Below are 20,714 nucleotides of genomic sequence, written 5' to 3'. Positions count from 1 at the left end.
AACATGTTTATTTAAAAGTCTCTCTTTTCCTCACTGATTTTGAGATGCTGGCTTTATCATAAACTAAATTTACATATATTAAATTATCTATTTCTGTATTTTCTATTTTTCACCCTTGATTTGTTTCTCCAAACCAAACATTCTATTTAATCCACAACAAATTTTACAGATGAGAAAGTTCAAGTTTAGAATAAGTAATTTGCCCAAAGTCTACAGCTATTAAGTAGTCAAATGTTGACTTGAACCCACTAATCTCTCTGGCCCTGAAATTCACATTTTTCCTCACTGTTCTTTCCTGTTTTCTATGGTACTTGTTCTTCATTCTGCACAAGGTTGTTATTGAGATAAATGAAACTGCCAGTGTAAAACTGACAAAGGTTAGGTTTTGAAGATTAGGAATGATTGCGTCTGTGAGTTATTTTTAGCCATTTATGGGTAAATAACTAAGAACCAAGTATAGTCACAGTTGTAATTCATAATTTTGAAGGAGTAACAGTTATAATTTGCCACAATTTTTAAGCAGTTACACTTGTGCTGGAAATATTTTAACCGATTCTCAAACATTAGCATGCATAAAAATACTAATGCATTCTTAAAACACAGATTGCTGCCCCTTCCTTAGTTTCTGATTCCTTAGATGTGTGGTTGAGCTCAAGAATTTGCATTTCTAGCAGGTCCTAGGTGATGCTGATGCTGTTGGTGCAAGGATCATATTTGGAGAACCATTGTTTTAAAGCTCTCTCTTTTAAAAGTTCGGTGAATTTCTCTTAAGTCAGATTTCTTGAGAGAGAAAAGGAGTCAAATTTAAAATGTTAAGAATGATGTTATGGCAAACCTCCAATGTAATTCATTTTAAGTTCCCTATATTTACCTTGCCCTTTTAAAGTTCTTAGTTCAAATTGTTTTGGTTATATGTTAAGAGTATAATCTCTTAAACTTTATTCTCAATACTTCTTAAAGGGATTAAACATCATGTCATTTGAATCCAGTACAATGATAGAAATATGTATGGGTTTTCTTTTATGAAGTCATCTTTACCAGTATCCTTCTTGAGTGGTTTTTAAACCTTTGATCATTTTTATTATTTTGGGGGGGTAATAGGAAAGTGAGACAGAGGAAAAATACTACAGAGGGTATAAGTGTAGGGGAATAGCTTCATCCTGGCATTCTGGTGAACTTGCATGTGTCCACATAGGCAAAAGCTTGGGCTGTAGGACTGAAGCTTATCTGAGTCTTGGAACACCTTGCGATTCTCCTGGAACATGAGAGGATGGGTGGTCTTTAAGGAGCTGCTGCAAGGCCATCTCTGACCTACCTCTCAGTCACCCCTGGGAGTCTGCCGTGAGACAGTTTCTCTTTACCTCCCTGGTGTGATGAGGTATGGGACTTTTGTGTCCTGCTGCCCTGCAGAATAGAGCTCCAGAATATAAAACTGCTGCTGCCGTAGTTTGGGTTCTTCACAACTTATATTGCTGCCATCCAGCCCCTTTTGTTTCTGTGTTGTCCTTTTTAGTATGTGGGACAAGGATCCAGGGAGCTTAGTCTTCTTTCACTGTAAGTAATAAACTGTCTAAATTTAAAAGTGGCTCGCTGTTATCTTTTCTGGTCAAATTAGTCAGGTTTTGGCCTTGCCCTGTTTGTATTTATTCATTTGACAGTAAGTAAGCTTTGTTCCGTTTTTGGTGAGTGTGGAAGGGAGTCACATGGGTTTAGCTGGCAAAAACCGAGTCTTCTTAAGGAAGATAATGATAATAATAAATAGCACCTAATGATTATTGAGTGCTATGTGTACCATTTTGTCTGTGCTTTACAGATGAGAAAACTGAGACTTTAAGATCACTTTCTCAAGGTCACATAGCTATTAAATAGTACAAACAATATTGTAACCCTAGGAACCTGATTCCAGAGCCCAGTCTCTTAAAATTATACCATCCTGCATATCTGGATATGTGTCATATATACACACAAACATATGTTCTTTTCTGTGTTGCATGTGTACATATATATGTGTGTGTATGTATATTTACAAATCAATATTGTAGTATGCTTTTATATCGTGTTGATGGTAATTTACCAGTCTTGAATTGGATATACAAAAATTAGTATAAAGATCTATTACTGTATGATTTCTATTTATACTAAAAATGAATCTAACCAATAACTCATTACCTTGATTTGAGAATCAACAATTCTTCAATACTTTGTGTGGTCCAAGATGTCCACTGACATCTTGTACAAAGATGGTACAAAGTAGATTTCTTACCCAGTAGTAAGAGATGGTACAACATAGAAAGCAGAATACCTCTTAAGCAAACAATGTAAAAAAAATCACTAGTAATAAGATAACTTATAAATAAATAAGATATTTATCACGAACTTACTAAGTGATAGGCACTATTCTAAGCACTTTATATGCATAAATGCATTTAATCCTCACAACATTCCTATATTATTGTATTATTACTGAGTAACTTTCACCCTTTGGTTTTTCACATAACTCTCAGATTTCCTTTTTTTTTTCTTCGGACTCAACACCCATAAGATGTCTTGAATTTCTTCTCTTCATCAGGTCTTTTACTTTGTTTAGATCCCTTTTAAAGGATGATACTCCAAATCTGTATTCCAGATGTGGTCTGACATTTGCAGAGCCAAGTGGAATGTCTCCTCTCTAGTTCTGTATATTATAGTTCTATTAATGCACCTTAAACCTCCATAAGATTAATTTGCTAAAGTATTGCTAAAATTAAAATCCCTAAACCCTTTAAACACATCCTACAGATCTGTCTTTTCTCTCTTTTTCTGTACTTGTATAGTTGTTTTGGCATCCACTATAGAATCTTAACGTTTATCCCTCTTAAATTTCTTCTTATTAGATGTCAGGTCTTTTTGGATCCATGTTTTGTTAGCTGATGTATTTGCTGTCCTCTGCAGCTTCATATCATCTGCAAAGCTGAAGAGCCTGCCAGCAGTATCTTCATCTCGGCCTATGGTATACCATCAGAAACCTCCCTCCAGGTGGAACTCATTTCATTAAGTAGTATATACTCTGGTGTGGTTGTCCAACCACTTGCTAGTTTAGTTAACTGAGCTAGCTTATATTTTTTGGTTTTGTTCGCAAAATCATAAAAGCATTATAAAATTCTTTACAAGTATGTAGTTAAACATTGCATATTTTTCTGATCTGCAAGTCTTCTAAATACATCAGGAAAAAAAAGATTAATCTGTGACACATCTTCTTGTTAACTCATGCATCCTAGTCTTAGAGATCACTACATCCTCTTCTAAGTATTCACATATCAAACCTTTAATCATTTGTTTTAAAGTGTTATCTGAAATTAACATTAACCTTACCAGAATGTTAGTAGAAATTACACTCTTATTTTTGAAAATAGTCTCCTGTCTTGTGGCACTGGCGATGATTCAGGGATCTCATTCTCAGGTTCTTTTAAATATCTTGGAACATAATTGTTTGGTCTGGGAGAGATGTGAACTTATAAGGTAGCTAGGTCTCCTTTTTTTTTAATTTACTTTTTTAAAGGACTATTTTTTTAGAGCAGTTTTAGGTTTACAGCAAAATTAAGAGGAAGGTACAGAGGTTTCCCATTTACACCCTTCCCCAACACATGTGTACCTTCCCCCATTATCAACGTCCACCACCATGGTGGTGCATTTGTTACAATTGATGAACTTATATGGACATGTCATTATCACCCAAAGTCCATAATTTACCATAAGGTTCACTTTTGGTGTTCTGTATTCTGTGGGTTAGGACAAATATATAATGATACATATCTACCATTATAGTGTCATATAGAGTAATTTCACTGCCCTAAAGATCCTGAGTGCTTTGCCTATTCATCCTCCGTCCCCCTTAACTCCTAGCAACCATTGATATTTTTACTGTCTCCATAGTTTTGCCTTTTCCAGAATGTCATATAATTGGAATCTTGCAGTATATAGCCTTTTCGGATTGGCTTCTTTTACTTGGTAAGACATTTTCTCCATGTCTTTTCATAGCTTGACAGCTCATTTCTTTTAACACTGAATAATATTTCATGGTCTTGTTGTACCATAGTTTATCCACTCACCTACTGAAGGACATCTTGGTTGCTTCCAAGTGTTGGCACTTGAGAATAAAGCTGCAATAAACATCCATGTGCAGGTTTTTGTGTGGACATAAGTTTTCGATTCATTTGGGTAAATACCAAGGAAGGCAATTGCAGGATTGTATGGTAAGAGTATGTTTAGTTTTATAAGAAGCTAACAAAGTATATTCCAAAGTGGCTGTACAATTTGGCATTCCCACGGCCATGAATGAAAGTTCCTTTTGCCCTACATTCTGTCCAGCATTTGGTGTTCTCAGTATTCTGGATTTTGACCATTCTAATAGGTGTGTGGTAGTATGTCATTGTTTTAATATGCAGTTCCCTCATGACACATGATCTTGAACATCTTTTCATCTGCTTACTTACCATCTGTATCTTCTCTGGTGAGGTATCTGTTAAGGTCTTTAATCCATTTTTTAATCAGATTGTTACTTTTCTTGTTTAATTTTAAAAGTTCTTTGTTTATTTTGAATAACAGTTCTTTATTTATTTTTATTTTTGGCTGCGTTGGGTCTCCGTTGCTGCATGAGGGCTTTCTCTAGTTGCAGTGAGCGGGGACTCCTCTTCATTGCAGTGCGCGGGCTTCAGTAGTTGTGGCACGCAGGCTCAGTAGTTGTGGCTCACGGGCTCTAGAGCACAGGCTCAGTAGCTGTGGCGCACGGGCTTAGTTGCTCTGCGGCATGTGGGATCTTCCCAGACCAGGGCTCGAACCCGTGTCCCATGCATTGGCAGGCAGATTCTTAACCACTGTGCCACCAGGGAAGTCCCTGAATAACAGTTCTTTATCAGTTGTGTTTTTTTGCAGATATTTTCTCCCAGTGTGTGGCTTGTCTTCTCATTCTCTTGACATTGTTTTTCCCAAAGTAGAAGTTTTTGTGTGGTTTTTTGTTTTGTTTTGTTTTATAGAGACATCCAACTTATCATTCTTTCTTGTGTAGATTGTGCCTTTGGTGTCTTTTCTAAAAAAAAATCATTGCCATACCCAAGGTCATCTAGAATTTACTCCTGTGTTATCTTCTAAGTGTTTTATGGTTTTGCATTTTACATTTAGGTCTGTGATCCATTTTGAGTTAATTTTTGTGAAGGATATAAGTAAGGTCTGTGTCTAAATTCATTTTTTACTTTACATTCCAGCACCATTTATTGAAAAGACTATCTTTTCTCCATCGTATTACCTTTCCTGCTTTGTTAAAGATCAGTTGACTGTATTTATGTGGGTCTGTTCCTAGACTCTGTTCTGTTCCATTGGTCTATTTGTCTGTGCTTTCACCAGTGCCACACTGTCTTGGTTACTACAGCTTTATAATAATGCTTGAATTTGGGTAGTGTCAGTTGTTCAACTTTATTCTTCTTTTTCAATATTGAGTTGGCTATTCTGGGTCTTTTGCCTCCCCATAAAAACTTTAGAATCAGTTTGCAACATCCACAAAATAACTTGCTGGGATTTTGATTGGGATTGCATTGAATCTGTAGTGCAAGTCAGGAAGAGCTGACATCTTGATAATGTTGAGTCATCTTATCCATGAACATGGAATATCTCTCCATTTATTTAGCTAGTTCTTTGATTTCTTTTATTAGAATTTTATAGTTTTCCTCATATAGATCTCGTACCTAATTTTGTTAGATTTATATCTAAGTATTTCAGTTTTTAGGTGTTAATGTAAATGGTTATATGTTTTAAATTTCAAATGCCACTTGTTCGTTGCTGGTTTATAGAAAATTGATTGACTTTTGTATATTAACCTTGTATCTTGCAAACTTTCTCAAATTGCCTATTAGTTCCACTGTCTTGGGTTTTTTTTTTTTTTTTAATTGTTCTGGATTTTCTACACAGACAGTCATGTCATCTGCCAACAAAGAGTTTTGTTTCTTCCTTTCCAATCAGTGTGCCTTGTATTTCCCTTCCTCGTCTCACTGTATTAGCTAGGTGTCATTTTTCATTTCCTTCTCTTATTTTCTGTATCATTCACCTTTCCTGTTTGTTGTTCACTTTTCATCCTGAATAACATCTCCTTGTTGAATCAGACAAATGAGAGTTGAGAGGGGTATGTTTCACAAAACAGCACTTATAATTAAATTAATTGCATGTAAAGGAAGTGAGTACTTAAATGTTTATAGACTTTCAGTTGAAGTTAATTTTGAACCAGCCTTTTGCAAATTTGAATTGGATGAAAAGAACATGGGAGAGGAGAAAGTTTATAGGCAAAAATCTGGCAAATGTAAGAAAATATTTATATAGAGCTGTGGTAATTACATGAGCTTTATTGGAATGAAAGGTCGTTATGGAAAGAATGGGAAATAGTGAAAGTGGGGATCATGAGAAGAGAATGAGACTTAAGTGCTGTATTCATAGCACTTCGAGTTGTGTGGAACTTTAAACTTTACAGAACAATTTTCATGTAACCTTCTGAGATAGGTGGGAGGTATTCTTATTTTATGGATAAAAAAAATAATACTTAGATTAAGAAATGTACCAATTCCATATAATAGTATGTGACCCAGTTAGAACTAAAACTCATTATATTTCCAAGGTCCCTATTCTTCGCTGATACTGTTACATTTCTGTTGCCTCACCATAGTACCCTGTACTCATAACTCTTACAGTTTGTTATATGTTCCTGTGCATTATCTAATTTGATCCTCAGAAACCTTGTGAGATATATATAGTTCAGGTATTATTATGATCTCACTTTACAGATAAGGAAAATGAAGATAAGGTAAAGTTAATGATGTAAAGTAGCTAGAACTACTTTCTTAATCCTGTCACTTATTTGCTATATCTACTTGCTTTCCTGTTGTTCATTTTTCTCTTTTCAGTCTAGATGTTAACTTTTTCCATTAAACTGAGACTAAAAGAAGTTAAACAAGTTTAAGAGGTCAACACTATACTAAGTAAAAAGAACAGACCCAGATCTAAACATGTGCCTTCTGGTTGCTGTTTTCTTACCAATATTCTGTTCTGGAATAAAGTACCTACTGGAAGACCAACAAGTTTCTTGAGACTTGTCTGTACCCTGATTGAGAATTATTCTGTTAGATGTGCGCAGGATTAGTTGGAGAGATCAGAAGTGGAGGCTGGTGATATCAGCTATAATGTGGTCATGTTAACAAAATTTGTTAATGGACATAAAATTCAAATGAAACAAGTGTGAAATTATGATGTTCTTAATGAAGATAAAAGTTTTAATATTTGGATATTTGCACCTAAAAATGCACAGGAATGAAGTGCTATACTCTCCCAGTCCTACCAACATTTATATTATTTAATAATGTTCAGAATTTTTAAGTTTATTTGATAATACTTTTAAAATAGGAACCAAATTTTCTGCTTTTTTAAATTATCCCCATTACTTGTGTTTGAGGTGTGAATGAGACAGGAAAGAAACAGTTCATATTGTGTAGATGTCTTATATTCCTTTCATCTATTCTAAGCAACTGCTGTGAGCCATTCTGAAGTATCCATGTGTTGATTTCTTATGTCTGCTATAACAAATTACCACAAACTCAGTTGCTTAAAATAACAGAACTTTATTCTCTCACAGTTATGGAGGCCAAAAGTCTGAAATTATTATCACTGGGCTGAAATTAAGGTGTTGGCAGGGCTCTGTGCCCTCTGGAGGTTCTAGGGAAGACTGTGTTCCTTGCCTCTTCCAGCTTCTAGTGGCTGCCAATGTTAATTGGTTTGTGGCTGCATCAATCCAATCTCTGCCTCTGTGGTCAGATTACCTTCTTCTGTCTGTGTCAGATCTCCTTCTGCCTTCTTATAAGGTACATGTGATTGCACTTAGGGCCCAACTAGATAACCCAGGATAATCTCCCCATTTCAAAATCCTTAATCATATCTGCACAGTCTTTTTTTTTTTTTTTTTTTTTTGCTGTAAAAGTACCATTCAAAGTTTCCAGGGATTAGGATGCGGATGTCTTTTGGGGGAGCAATTATTCAACCTACCCCAGTCCTTATTGCCTCTCACTTTTTCTTCTTTTCTTTCTAGTCTCTTTTCTTCTCTTCTGTTTTTAATCTTGTTCATCTTCCAGAAGCACGGAGTGTGCTTAATATCTATAATAAAGGAGTTGAGTGATTGTTAACTTCCCTTCTAACTCTAAAAGCCTCTGTCTAGTATTTAGTATTTAAAAAACAACAAACATGCAGATAAACAACAAATCTTATTTATTTTGTGCTACCTGTAAAAGTAATCATTTGTAAATTATTTTGAAATAACTATTCATGCTTTTTGTTTTCCTGTAGATGGACCACACATCCCCGACCTACATGCTTGCTAACTTAACCCACTTACATTCTGAACAACTTCTACAGGGCTTGAATCTTCTTCGTCAACATCACGAACTCTGTGACATCATTCTTCGAGTAGGTGATGTTAAAATCCATGCTCACAAAGTGGTACTTGCCAGCATCAGCCCATATTTCAAAGCTATGTTTACTGGAAACCTTTCTGAAAAAGAGAACAGTGAGGTTGAATTTCAGTGCATTGATGAAACTGCTCTCCAGGCCATTGTGGAATATGCCTATACAGGGACTGTTTTTATTTCACAAGACACAGTTGAATCTCTCCTTCCAGCAGCAAACCTACTCCAGATAAAACTTGTCCTGAAAGAATGTTGTGCATTTCTTGAAAGCCAACTTGATCCTGGTAATTGTATTGGAATTTCTCGCTTTGCAGAGACATATGGTTGTCATGACCTTTATTTGGCAGCCACTAAATACATATGCCAGAATTTTGAAGCAGTTTGCCAGACTGAAGAGTTTTTTGAGCTTACGCATGCTGATTTGGATGAAATTGTTTCCAATGACTGTTTGAATGTAGCTACTGAAGAGACTGTTTTTTATGCACTTGAGTCTTGGATCAAGTATGATGTCCAAGAACGCCAGAAATACTTAGCACAGCTACTTAACAGTGTACGATTACCATTGCTGAGTGTTAAGTTTCTCACTAGATTATATGAAGCAAATCATCTTATTCGTGATGATCGCACTTGTAAACATCTTTTGAATGAAGCTCTGAAGTACCACTTTATGCCTGAACATAGACTCTCTCATCAGACAGTCTTGATGACACGACCTCGCTGTGCTCCCAAAGTACTTTGTGCAGTAGGAGGAAAATCTGGACTGTTTGCCTGTTTGGATAGGTAAATAGAAGGCTTTTAAAGGATTGATGCTAATAGATTTTATACTCTTAAAATTTGCTAATTTGTTATATTTTTAAAATAGTTTGATTTTCCTGTTTATTTGCTTCTTTTTGTTGTTTTCTTTTTAAATCACTTACCTGATTATTTTAATCACATTGTCTTCCATTCTCTACAACACTCTCAATTTTAAACACCTCTCCTCCCTCCCAGTGCACAAATTTTATCCATCCTGGTTATTCATGAACTTTTCTTCCATTTTATGCCCTTTTTTCCTTTGTGAAATCATTTACATCTTTATATGAGTCAGACCAGGTCAGAGGGGATTTATTATTGCTAGCTATATCAAAAAATGCTAAAGAGGAGAGCTAGGAATTTGTGATGAGGTCAGACTGGGACAAGAATATGTTTGAATGAATACAGTTAATCAGAGTAACCACCAGGAAAATAAAAAACAGGATATTGATATAAATCATGGACTTTACATGCAATTTATTTTCTTCAGCGTAAATATTTTTTTAACAACAGTAGTAAAAAGTGCTTTCTTTTCTGATAACTTAGAGTAGGAGTTGTCAGACTTTTTCTATAAAGAGCCAAATAGTAAATATTTTAAATTTTGTCGTCATCATACGGTCTTTGTTGTAACTACCCAAGTCTGCCATTATAGTGCAAGAGCAGCCATAGATAATACATAAACAAATGAGCATGGCTGTGTTCCAGTAAAACTGTATTTACAAAAGTAGCTGGTGGGCTGAATTTGGCCCATGGCCATCATTGATTTAGAGCATTCTACAAGTAACTTTTTTTGTTTGTTTGTTTATTTATTTAATTTTTATTTTATATTGGACTATAGTTGATTAACAGTGTTGTGTTATACAAATAACTTTTATACATTGAAAATATAGCTGGATCTTACCTTCCTTTTCCCTTAAATGGGATTGCTTTATGAAAACTTTTGTGTTTAATTTATTTCTTTAATATTTAATATTCTAAATGTTAGAATAAATATTAGAATATTTAATATTCTAAAATATTTCGAAACATTTGGTAGATTGCATTTCTTTCCTCCAATAGGAGGAAACTGTTGATGTTTTATCAATGTCAATTGGTATGTTCTTTATCTTTTAAAAAGTCTCAGTGTACATTTTAATTGTGGTCTAAAACTAGTATTGTTGAGATTGGGCTAACAATAGCTTTAAAGTTCCCTTGTGCCCCTCCTTGATGCCATCTCCTTCTCTCCCCCAGAAGTAACCAGTATTCTGAATTTTTAATGTATTATTCCCTTGCTTTTTGTTATAATTTTGCCACATATTATATGTGCCCCAGTATATAGTTAGGTTTTACACATTTTTATGTAAATGCAGTAGTACCATGTATATTCTTCAGAGATGTGTTTTATCATTGAGCAGTAAATTTATGAAATTGAGATTGCATGAGGAAATAACTCATTTAGTTTCATTGGCATGTGGTATTATAATAGATGGACATAATACAACATTTTCTTTTTACTATGAGTATGATGACTGAAAATTAATTGAAATGTTTCACATATACAGAAAAGTCCACAAATTCCAAGTGTACAGCTCAATGAATTATCACAAAGCAAACATTACAAACCATTTCAAGAAAAGAACATGAACAACACCCAGAAACCACCCTTAAGTTCCCTCCCTGTCCTCCCCAAAGGTAACCACCACCCTCATTTCTAATCTAGAGATTAGAAGTGTTTTTGAACTTGATAGAAATGAGACTATACTGAATATATTCTTTTGAATTTGGCTTGTTTCCCTCAACATTATATGTGTAAGATTCATCGCTGTTACATGTAGTTGTAGTTTGTTCATTTTCATTGCTGTATAGTATTTTCTTATATGATATGCACAATTTACTTATCCATTTTATGGTTGATGAAAAATTTGGATTGTTTCCAGTTTTCAACTATTACAGATAATGCTACTGTGAACACTGTTGTACATATACATATGTGTGCATTTCTCTTGGGTGCATATCTAAGAATGGAATTGCTTTGTCATGGGGTGGGTATACCACATCTTATTTATCCATTCTCCTTTTGATAGATGACTGTGTTGAGCTGCTGTAAACCTTTCTCTATTTGTGTTCTTTTGCAAAACTGGCTGCAATAGGCATTCAGTAGAGTAGATACACAGGAGTGAAATTGCTGTGTCAGAGCATACGTGTATCTTCAGTTTTGCCAGATATTGTTTATGGGCCATTTTGATGTTTTAAATTTAATTTTTTCTGCTTATTCTTTAGTGTGGAGATGTACTTTCCTCAGAATGACTCTTGGATTGGTTTGGCACCCCTGAACATTCCTCGCTATGAATTTGGAATATGCGTTTTAGACCAAAAAGTGTATGTTATAGGTGGTATTGAAACTAACGTGCGTCCTGGCATCACTATCAGAAAACATGAAAATTCAGTCGAATGCTGGAATCCTGATACAAATACCTGGACTTCTCTTGAGAGAATGAATGAGAGCCGAAGTACCCTTGGAGTAGTGGTACTTGCAGGAGAACTTTATGCTTTAGGTGGTTATGATGGACAATCTTATTTACAATCTGTAGAGAAGTATATTCCCAAAGTAAGAAAGTGGCAACCTGTGGCACCAATGACTACAACAAGAAGTTGTTTTGCCGCAGCTGTGTTGGATGGAATGATATATGCCATTGGTGGGTATGGTCCTGCCCACATGAACAGGTATTTAACTTAATCAAGTTGTATATGCTTGTAGATTTTTAAAAGTATCATTAACAATGATTTCTGGATTTTAAACAATTTGTGTATATGAATGAACTTCCCTTTTTAATTTTTAAAGTAATATTGATAGACATTTGGGAAACTTAACCTGCTCCACAGGTATAATTGTAATTGTTTTACATGGAGATTTAATACAAACCTAAAAATCAAATCCGTTTTATTAAATTTTACATTCATTCATTCAATATAAATGGACTAGATTTTAGAATTCAGCAATCTGAAAATAAGATGAAGTTAGATAACTTTAGATTTGGGGTGGTGTGTGTCTGTATGTGTGTGTATGGATGGATGATCTGTTACTACATTGTTTAAAAGAATAAAAAAGTGGAAAATGTAATTTCTATATGCTTACACAATATTATAACACATTATAAACTTAAAGCCTTATTTAAATATTCCATTCTGGATTCTTATTCTGTAATCATACATGTATCATTATGTATCTGAGCTGTGCTGAAATTTAAATGTGAGATTTCTGTATTTTATAGTATTCTCTGAATAAAGGAGAAATATATATATGAGAAAAACAAAAGCATAAAGTGCTTATATGGAAAATTAATCATAATTCTGAACCTTTGTTGAAAGTCGATCTTCCAAAGATTTTATCTCTAATAGTATTTTATCTCTAATAGTGGTATGTGTTTTATTTATTGTGAGCATTTTAATAAAAGAGAGTATGTGGTGGTTTGTTAACAGGCTGAGAAAGTAATGACACAACAGCATTTCATCTATAAATTTTTATTTCTGTGTAGGCTAAATTTTTCTCCCTTTTTATTGCTCCTTTAGTTGAAGGAAAAGTATTTGGGACCCAGACATGCATTTCTATTTTTTTGAAAAGCTGCTAGCAGAAATTTCTAAGATAAAAGGTTAAGTACTTTAATTTTGAGATAATGCTCTTGAAGTTTAAGTTCTTGTTACAGTTTTTCACAGGATTTTTCTTGTCTAGTGATTTTGCTCTAACGGTTTTTATCCTGGTGTCCTTTCAGAAATAGTTGTAGTTTAGTCTTCTAGTCTAGTCTAGTCTAGTCCCTATTCTGAACTTACTCTCAAATGCTTTAGGCTTTCTTGAGAAGTTAGGTTAGGACCAGAACAAACTCAACCAACTTGCCTTTGCACCCCTTCAGGGAAAGTGTAGGCTTAAAGGCCTTCTGGGATTTTCCAGGAAAGCTTATTTGGAAATTCTGATTTGATTTGAATTTCCATAATGCAACTTGGAAATGCCAAGAATTCTCTGGAATACAGACTTTATTTAAATCCGTGAATTCTCATAAATTACTCTGATTATTGTAATCATTACAATAATCATTATTATGATTAGCCAGTTTGTGTTATGCAGTATGTAGTGTTTGCTTTACAGTTAGTCAACATGAATTCACCTATAAGAAAAAAATTCCTCTTCTTTCCTTCTCTTCATCTTCCCTTTTCCGTAGCTGTGTGGAAAATCCTTAGTATCTTTAGGAACTGTCTATATTCAGTTTGTGATTTTCAGAGTCCTTTCACATGCATACTCATTGGACTTTATTCTTACATGAATCCTTGAGGTTATATTAACCCCATGTTTACAGGAAATGACTTATCCAGGAATACACAAATCCAAAGTGGTAGGTCTAGGTATGTATTATTAGTACTTGAACCCAGATTTTCTGACTTCAAATGCTCCATGCTTTTAATACACCTTGCTGCTTGTACAATATAATAGAGTAGGGTATGGCTATTATTGCACCAGTCTACAAGGTAAGCTTTTATCCCTGTGATTTTATCAGCAAAATCTGAACATTTGAGACAAACTACTCTTGTTTTATATCTGTCCGTTTGCACTTTTAAAACTCTGGTGGGTTTTAGTTGCTTTAGTAGGAAGAGTGACACAAAGGATATGTGAATTAATTCTTTCTTTTGTGAATATTTGCAGTGTGGAGCGTTATGATCCAAGTAAGGACTCCTGGGAGATGGTTGCATCTATGGCAGATAAAAGGATTCACTTTGGTGTGGGTGTCATGCTAGGCTTTATTTTTGTGGTGGGTGGACATAATGGTGTTTCACATTTGTCAAGCATTGAAAGATATGACCCTCATCAAAATCAGTGGACTGTGTGTAGACCAATGAAAGAACCCAGAACAGGTAATAATAACATACCAATTTCTAAACATACAGGACAATATTTTTTATAGTGATGTTCTTGAAATAGTAGTTTCTTGGGATATAACAGTAAGAGTATTATTACTTGTCCAGAAAAAACTTTTTTTGTGATAAACTTGACTGACAACTTGATTAGACAAAACTATATATATATTTTTACTGTGATTTTAATATGCCAATGTGCATATTGTTATTTTTTAAACTTCTACAACACATCCTGAGAAATGCTGATAATAGAAAGTACCTTATAGAAGCTCTTTGTGTCCATGTAACAAATGTTAATTGTTTTATGTGTTACACACACATGTGCACACACACCCAGGATCCTAGGGTTGTTCTATTTTGTTTTTTATTGTACATCAGCAGTCTGTATGTTACTTTCAAATGTTCTCTCCTCCTTAAGGGGTATAGTTATAGTTGATCTAGAAAGGGTTGGGTTTCAGGTTTCGTAAAGAAAAACAAATACACCTTTGAGGAAAAGAAGAAATTATCCTTAAACCCAAACTCAAATCACATTATTTTAAAAGGAACATTTTAAGTTACTGGTGGAAATGCTTTAGGAGTATTCCTTGCATTTATGATTAAAGAAACTCCTGAAAAGTAAACATACGAAGGAAATTGAAAGGCTTGTTTACTAGAATTAGTTTCTGTGGTACCATTGAGAAGGAAAACCATAAAACAATGAAAACGTAAAATATTTGGGTAGCCTTGTTCTTTTTAGAACTATATATATATAAAGTAAAATTTTTAAAGCATAAATTATATAGTTCAATATATATTTAAAATTTTAACACATTTGAAAACAAAAATTAATGATTTTTGAAAAATATAAATTGAGAAGAAAGCATATGGAAAGATATATACTACATTCTTAATATTTAACTGTGGTGGAGAGAGGGAGAGTAGGATTGAAGAGGAGAGATGAAGGAAGACTTCAGCTCTTTTATACTAAGGGATTTTTTTTCCAGTAAGCACATATTGCTATATTGCTTGTATAATTAATAATAGATTGTTGAAATGTATTTTAAGAAAACATTTAAATACAAATTTAATTTAGTGCGAAGTCTGCTTCATGGTTAACATATTTTTTCCCCTATTTTTACCCACCTTTCCTAGGAGTTGGTGCTGCAGTAATTGATAACTACCTTTATGTAGTGGGTGGTCACTCAGGGTCTTCCTATCTGAATACCGTGCAGAAATATGACCCTATCTCAGATACATGGCTGGATTCAGCTGGCATGATATACTGTCGCTGCAATTTTGGATTAACTGCACTTTGACAAGTGTGGACTTGTGGAAATAGCGTAGTGATGAACCTTGTGCTGCATGAAAGGATGCCCAGTTTTCTGAAGCCCAAAAGCTACATTGCTTTCTTTTTAACTTGAAATGGCATGAAGACTCAAAGTTTTGTTGGGTACTTTGAACTGACAAGTAGCTTTGGTTGCTCTTGATTATACAGTGAATCAATAATCCAAGAAAAAAAAAAAAGGAAAGATCTTGCCAATTGAATTGTGCACTTTTTTTTCCTAATACTGGGATAGAATAGTTTTATGTTCATAAGTGTACATGTGGAGAAAACCTTGCTGCTTTTTAAAAAAAATTTAGCTTTCTTCCTCCTCCTTGTTCTGCACCATTTTTTACCAGGATGAGAGACGCTTAGATGCTGGAGTATACTGAGTGACTAGACAGAGTGCTGATACTATCTGTTGGATATAAATTCATATGCTTCACATTTTAAACAAAGGGCTGCTTTTTTTTTCTGGTACTTTTAAGGGTTGTAAATTACATGCCATACTGAGTCACCTGGATATTCTTCCTGCTAAATGGCTTTAGGGCTGGGGATGTAATAAGTTTTCAAGATAAATGCATTTACTATCATGATTTCGGGTCCTATTTTAAGCAATCAGATACTTAACTGTGTATGCCTTTTTTATATGGGCAGGTTAATGCTGGATGAATTTAGTTACCCATCTATGGTATGCTAAGCATGGATAGAAAGAGTTAAGCATATCAGTTTCAATTTTTTTTTAGTAGTCCAGCAGGCTTCCCAGTGTTGATGTAAATATTTGATAAATGTTTAGTACCACCCTTAGTGCACATTAAGTTTTTTCATATATGCTTACAATAATTTTAGTTTTTTTAAGACTTTTGTTTGCTTTTTCAAAGTATTCAGATATAAAAATGGTGCTAACTGTAGGATCTGTAACAGGGCTATAAAAATGTTCTTTTGGATGTTAAATATGAGATACGCATGACGTGTTTTGATAGTATTTTTCATTTTTACCGGCTTGGTTCATTTGTGCTTATTAAAAATGTTAGTGTTTATACTAATATTTACATCCAAAAAACATTCAAATGGCCTGTTATGCTTTTCATGGTTCCTGAATAGTGATTTAAAGAAAGATACATTTTATCTTCTTTCTTCTTGTGCTAGATGTTACATGCCCTTCTTAAAAACAGAAATATATGCATTAAATATAAAGCACTAGGCAGTTAAGCATTATTTTGTATATTTCTTAGGTAACTGAATATTTTAAAGTTATTGAGGAAAACTGGAACTTGATGTTTACTTGAGTAATGGTTCTAAATTCAGTTCCACTTTGACTAAAGAAACGATCTTTTAAAGCAAAATTGTTTGCTTTACCCAAGAGACAGCTTATTTAAAAGAACTGGTTAATTCATTTTGTTTTGCATGTTTTAGTAATGTCTCTTAATCTTGAATACATTACTTTGCATTTTATTAGGATGTTGGTACTTGTATTTTTGGTACTGTAGTCATTTTGTTTTCCTTCCCTTGATTTTCTCTTTCTCTTTTCTTTTTTTTAACTGCCCACTATCTCTTTATAGTCTCTTCAAAACTATATTTGTTTCCTAAGAAAAAGTTCATATTGCATTCTTAAGTGCCATAATGTTCAGAACTATTGTTAAGAAGCCATTTGTAATTATAAAACATAGGTTCATTTTTAGCATATATGTTATTTCTTGAAAACTATTTATAGCCAGGCAATTTTCAGTTTTCCTTGTTCTTCCATAAACTGCCAGTTGTAGACTTAAATATATACTGCAAAACTGTGTGAACTCATCTTTAATCATATAAGTAGTTTCATGCTTTATGAATATTTGCACAGATTATAAAACCTTGCAAGTGATTTTTAGTCTCTTTCTAATTAAGAACTCAACAGGAGCTACTAATAAAATTGACAGGCTGAATATTTTCTATGTTGCTTGTTTGAATAACTTAATGATATATAGCAATAACTTTTTAATTGATTTGAATAAATCTGTTGAATAGAAACAAGGTGCACTATTGTGATTGGCCTAGACTTCATTTAAAGAAAGCAATTTAAAATAGATTCCATCACATACTTAATTTTAAATCCCCATCTCAATTTTCTTTCTGTTTATATCAATCAGAAAGAATTGTTATTCTTGATAACATTAACAATGTTAATCAATTATTAAATACATCCTATTACACTGTTTTTAAGCCCCTCTCCCCAGAAGATAAGGGAATTTGAAAGACTATAGAAATTTATTTTAATTGTAAACAGATCTATACTATACATTTTATTTTCACAATGTTTTCCTCACATATCATCCCCACTATCAAATTAGTATAAAATATATAATCGTTTGGTAAATTAGACCAAAGATATAAGTTGATCATTGTTTTGGAAGAATCTAAATTTCTTCTCAGTGAAGACTAAATGTGAAACATTTTGGGCAGTAGTAAGAGCAATATACTAGAGAACAAATTATGAAACCCTGTGAAAGGAAGAGAAAAAAAAACCCCAAATTTAGAAATATTTATTTTAGGTTTGCTAAACCTACTTAATTGTGCATAAGAACCAGAGTATTATGACCTGACAGCTGATAACTTTACAATAGAGCCTTCTCGTTCAGCTTATGAGAAGTTTCATCATGAATACTTTGCTGACAAATTGTGAATTTAAAGCCACATTTCTAGTGTTAAAAAGGATCGAAATGTTTGATTATAAATTCCCAGGGTTAAAGATTTTAGAAATAATTTTATATACTCAGGCAAGGAGGAGAAAGCTATTTAAGATTGCCCAGAACTATTTTGGAAAGAAGTAACAGTGGGAAATAGAAATTAATTTAATCATTTAGAAGATAATTGCCTTCTATAATTATGTTATGAAGACTTAATCTGTTAGAAATGTTTGGCTATTTAATATTTGTTAAATATAGTAATAGAACTCAAGTGATTTTTAATGTAACCCAAAGGATAGTTATATAAGTTCCTTATATTATTGCTAATACTGTTTTAAACATGAATGAATATTACATTTTAGGACGTGGTATCAAAGTAATAGGAGAATGGCATTAGGTTTTGAAAAATTATTTTGATAACTTGACAAATATGGAGGGTCTACTATATGAGATACTGTGCTAGATGCTATGGGGGCTAGAAATATAAATAAGATATAGTCTTTTCACCCAAAGAGTAAAATATAGTAAGGGAGACCTGTACCCAAATAACTATTATGGTAAAGTGTGAATCTAATTCCTTATTTCTGACATCATGAAGTGATTGGAGATCCAATTTATGTATAAACATTTGTGTCCTCTAGTGTCCAATTAGGTTTTATTGACATGAAAGAGAATTATTTAAAAGCTAATATTTATAGAACTCCAACTTTCCTAAAATTGGATAATATATTTTCTAGTAGAAAAACAGAATTATAGAAACTTAAAAAAAATATTATGTTATCAAGGCTCTGGCTAACATTGAAGGAAATATATGTAAATATAATGCTGTTTGTTTTCAGTTTTGGTGTTTGATTTCTGGTATTGTCACCGAAGTGCTCATTTTCAGGAAAATCAGATTCTACAATAAATACACTGCTTAAAGTTCAATAAACTTGTGATAACCTCTATAACCTCTGTAGTTTGAAAGTTAATAACTTATAAAGATGTCACACATCAAGTTAACATCCAGTTCTACTTCTTAACCTTTTTTTTTCCTTTGTAAGACAGCACTTTAGTTAGACATGATTTAATTAGATACAATTATTCTGTGACTGGATGTCTATTAGATTTTCACTTACAGTATATTGATTCAGTATTGATTCACATTTGAAGAGTGAGGAATACAATAAGTTTTAAATATTACAGGTTTAAAGGTTTTCTTAATGGTGTGAATATGGAGTCAAAAATCCAGTTTACATCTCTGCAGAGAGAAAAATTGCTATCCATATCTTTTTATTTTATGCATATTTAACTAGAGATAATTTATGGTTAATTTTGTCAAGTTATCATGTGTTCAGTCCCATTTATTTTAAAATCCTAAGCAAAAAGTTCTAAGTTTGCCTTAAAAACAAGTGAAATTAAAGAACTGGATGATAATGCCTATATTTTTGCCTTATGAATTGTGCTGTATCATAAACCAGAGATGGTTTTGATTTTAACAGGATTTTGAAATTTTGTAGATGTAGAGTACTAATATCTGTACTCTCTTGCAAAGAATGTGATCTAGTTGTGGATTATGTTAATGTTTAAGTGTTTTTGTATATGTATTTTACCTCTGAATATGTATCTTTTTAGCATCAGGGTTTTATTTTTGTTTACATAGTAAACTGGCATTTAACTTGTTGAAGGTTGTATTCTTTTGTCTTTTATTTTTAAAGTTCTTTGTGTGTACTATTGTGGTAATGCTCTGTACTGAGTATGGTTAAATTTCATTTAATGTGAAATATTAAAAATAAACTTGAAAAACAAGACTTTGTGTGTGTCCATTGTTGTGACTTGACCCAAGCTAACTTTGTCATGCTTAACTCTTAGGTTCTTTTAGGTAGATAGTGGCCACAGAAGTTGAGTTGGATGTGGGATAGCCACTCCTTTACATCCTGATTACCAGGTTATAATGAAAACATGTCTTAGGCTAAATACTGCTGCACATTTAGACACTTATTAAAGAAACATTCATTAACAAAGCAGGCACAAAAGAGTTCAGTTGATAAGTTCATTGCAGTCCCAGCTTTTTATCTTTTTAGATTCTTGAACCAGCCTTATAAGAGGGGTTTACTTGAGGCAGACATGGCAACATTCTAGAGGTTTCTGTTATTTTTATGGCCAGCATCAGGTAACCAATAGGCCTCCTAAAGGAAGAGCTGTAAACCTAGGTACTATCTTTAAGGAAGTTGTGAACTACAGGCCTGAAAGGATTCTGATAACCTGTCCATACAAGGGTTGGAAATGTATTTGTAGACCGTCCACATATCTTGAAACTTTAATTTCACCAGTAAGAGCAACTTTTTGGTAACACGTTAGGCTACAAGCCACTATTCCCTAATAAATACCCCTGACATTTAGTATACTAATTAGCAAAACATCGGATACCGATCAAATTATGGATAAGAGATGTATTTGTAGCTGCCGGGAGAATGGGTTTCCTGGTTAGCATGCCAGCTAACCATCCCTCAGCTGCATTCTTAGTGAGGGCAACTCCTGCAGTTGAAGTAGAAACTTAACATATATGCTGAAGTATTTAAAGTATTATAGATGACGTATGTTAATACATGTTTTGAGAGT

At 33.5% G+C, this 20,714-nt stretch overlaps 1 protein-coding gene across 2 annotated transcripts in view; it reads left to right on the top strand.

Moving 5' to 3' along the window:
* The window catches only part of KLHL28 (kelch like family member 28), a 28,348-nt gene extending 8,447 nt beyond the window's left edge, over nt 1–19,901 (top strand). For both annotated transcript variants that reach the window (XM_007182005.2, XM_007182006.2), the window contains 4 exons: nt 8,353–9,251; nt 11,523–11,966; nt 13,936–14,144; nt 15,279–19,901. In XM_007182005.2, the coding sequence (XP_007182067.1) occupies nt 8,353–9,251; nt 11,523–11,966; nt 13,936–14,144; nt 15,279–15,442 (1,716 nt within the window). In that variant the 3' untranslated portion in view covers nt 15,443–19,901. The remainder of the gene's footprint in view (nt 1–8,352; nt 9,252–11,522; nt 11,967–13,935; nt 14,145–15,278) is intronic.
* Nucleotides 19,902–20,714: the final 813 nt, after the last annotated feature.

This window comes from Balaenoptera acutorostrata, chromosome 3, assembly GCF_949987535.1.
Source record: "Balaenoptera acutorostrata chromosome 3, mBalAcu1.1, whole genome shotgun sequence".
Classification (NCBI taxonomy): Eukaryota; Metazoa; Chordata; class Mammalia; order Artiodactyla; family Balaenopteridae; genus Balaenoptera; species Balaenoptera acutorostrata.
This window is presented reverse-complemented; position numbering and strand designations above follow the sequence as displayed.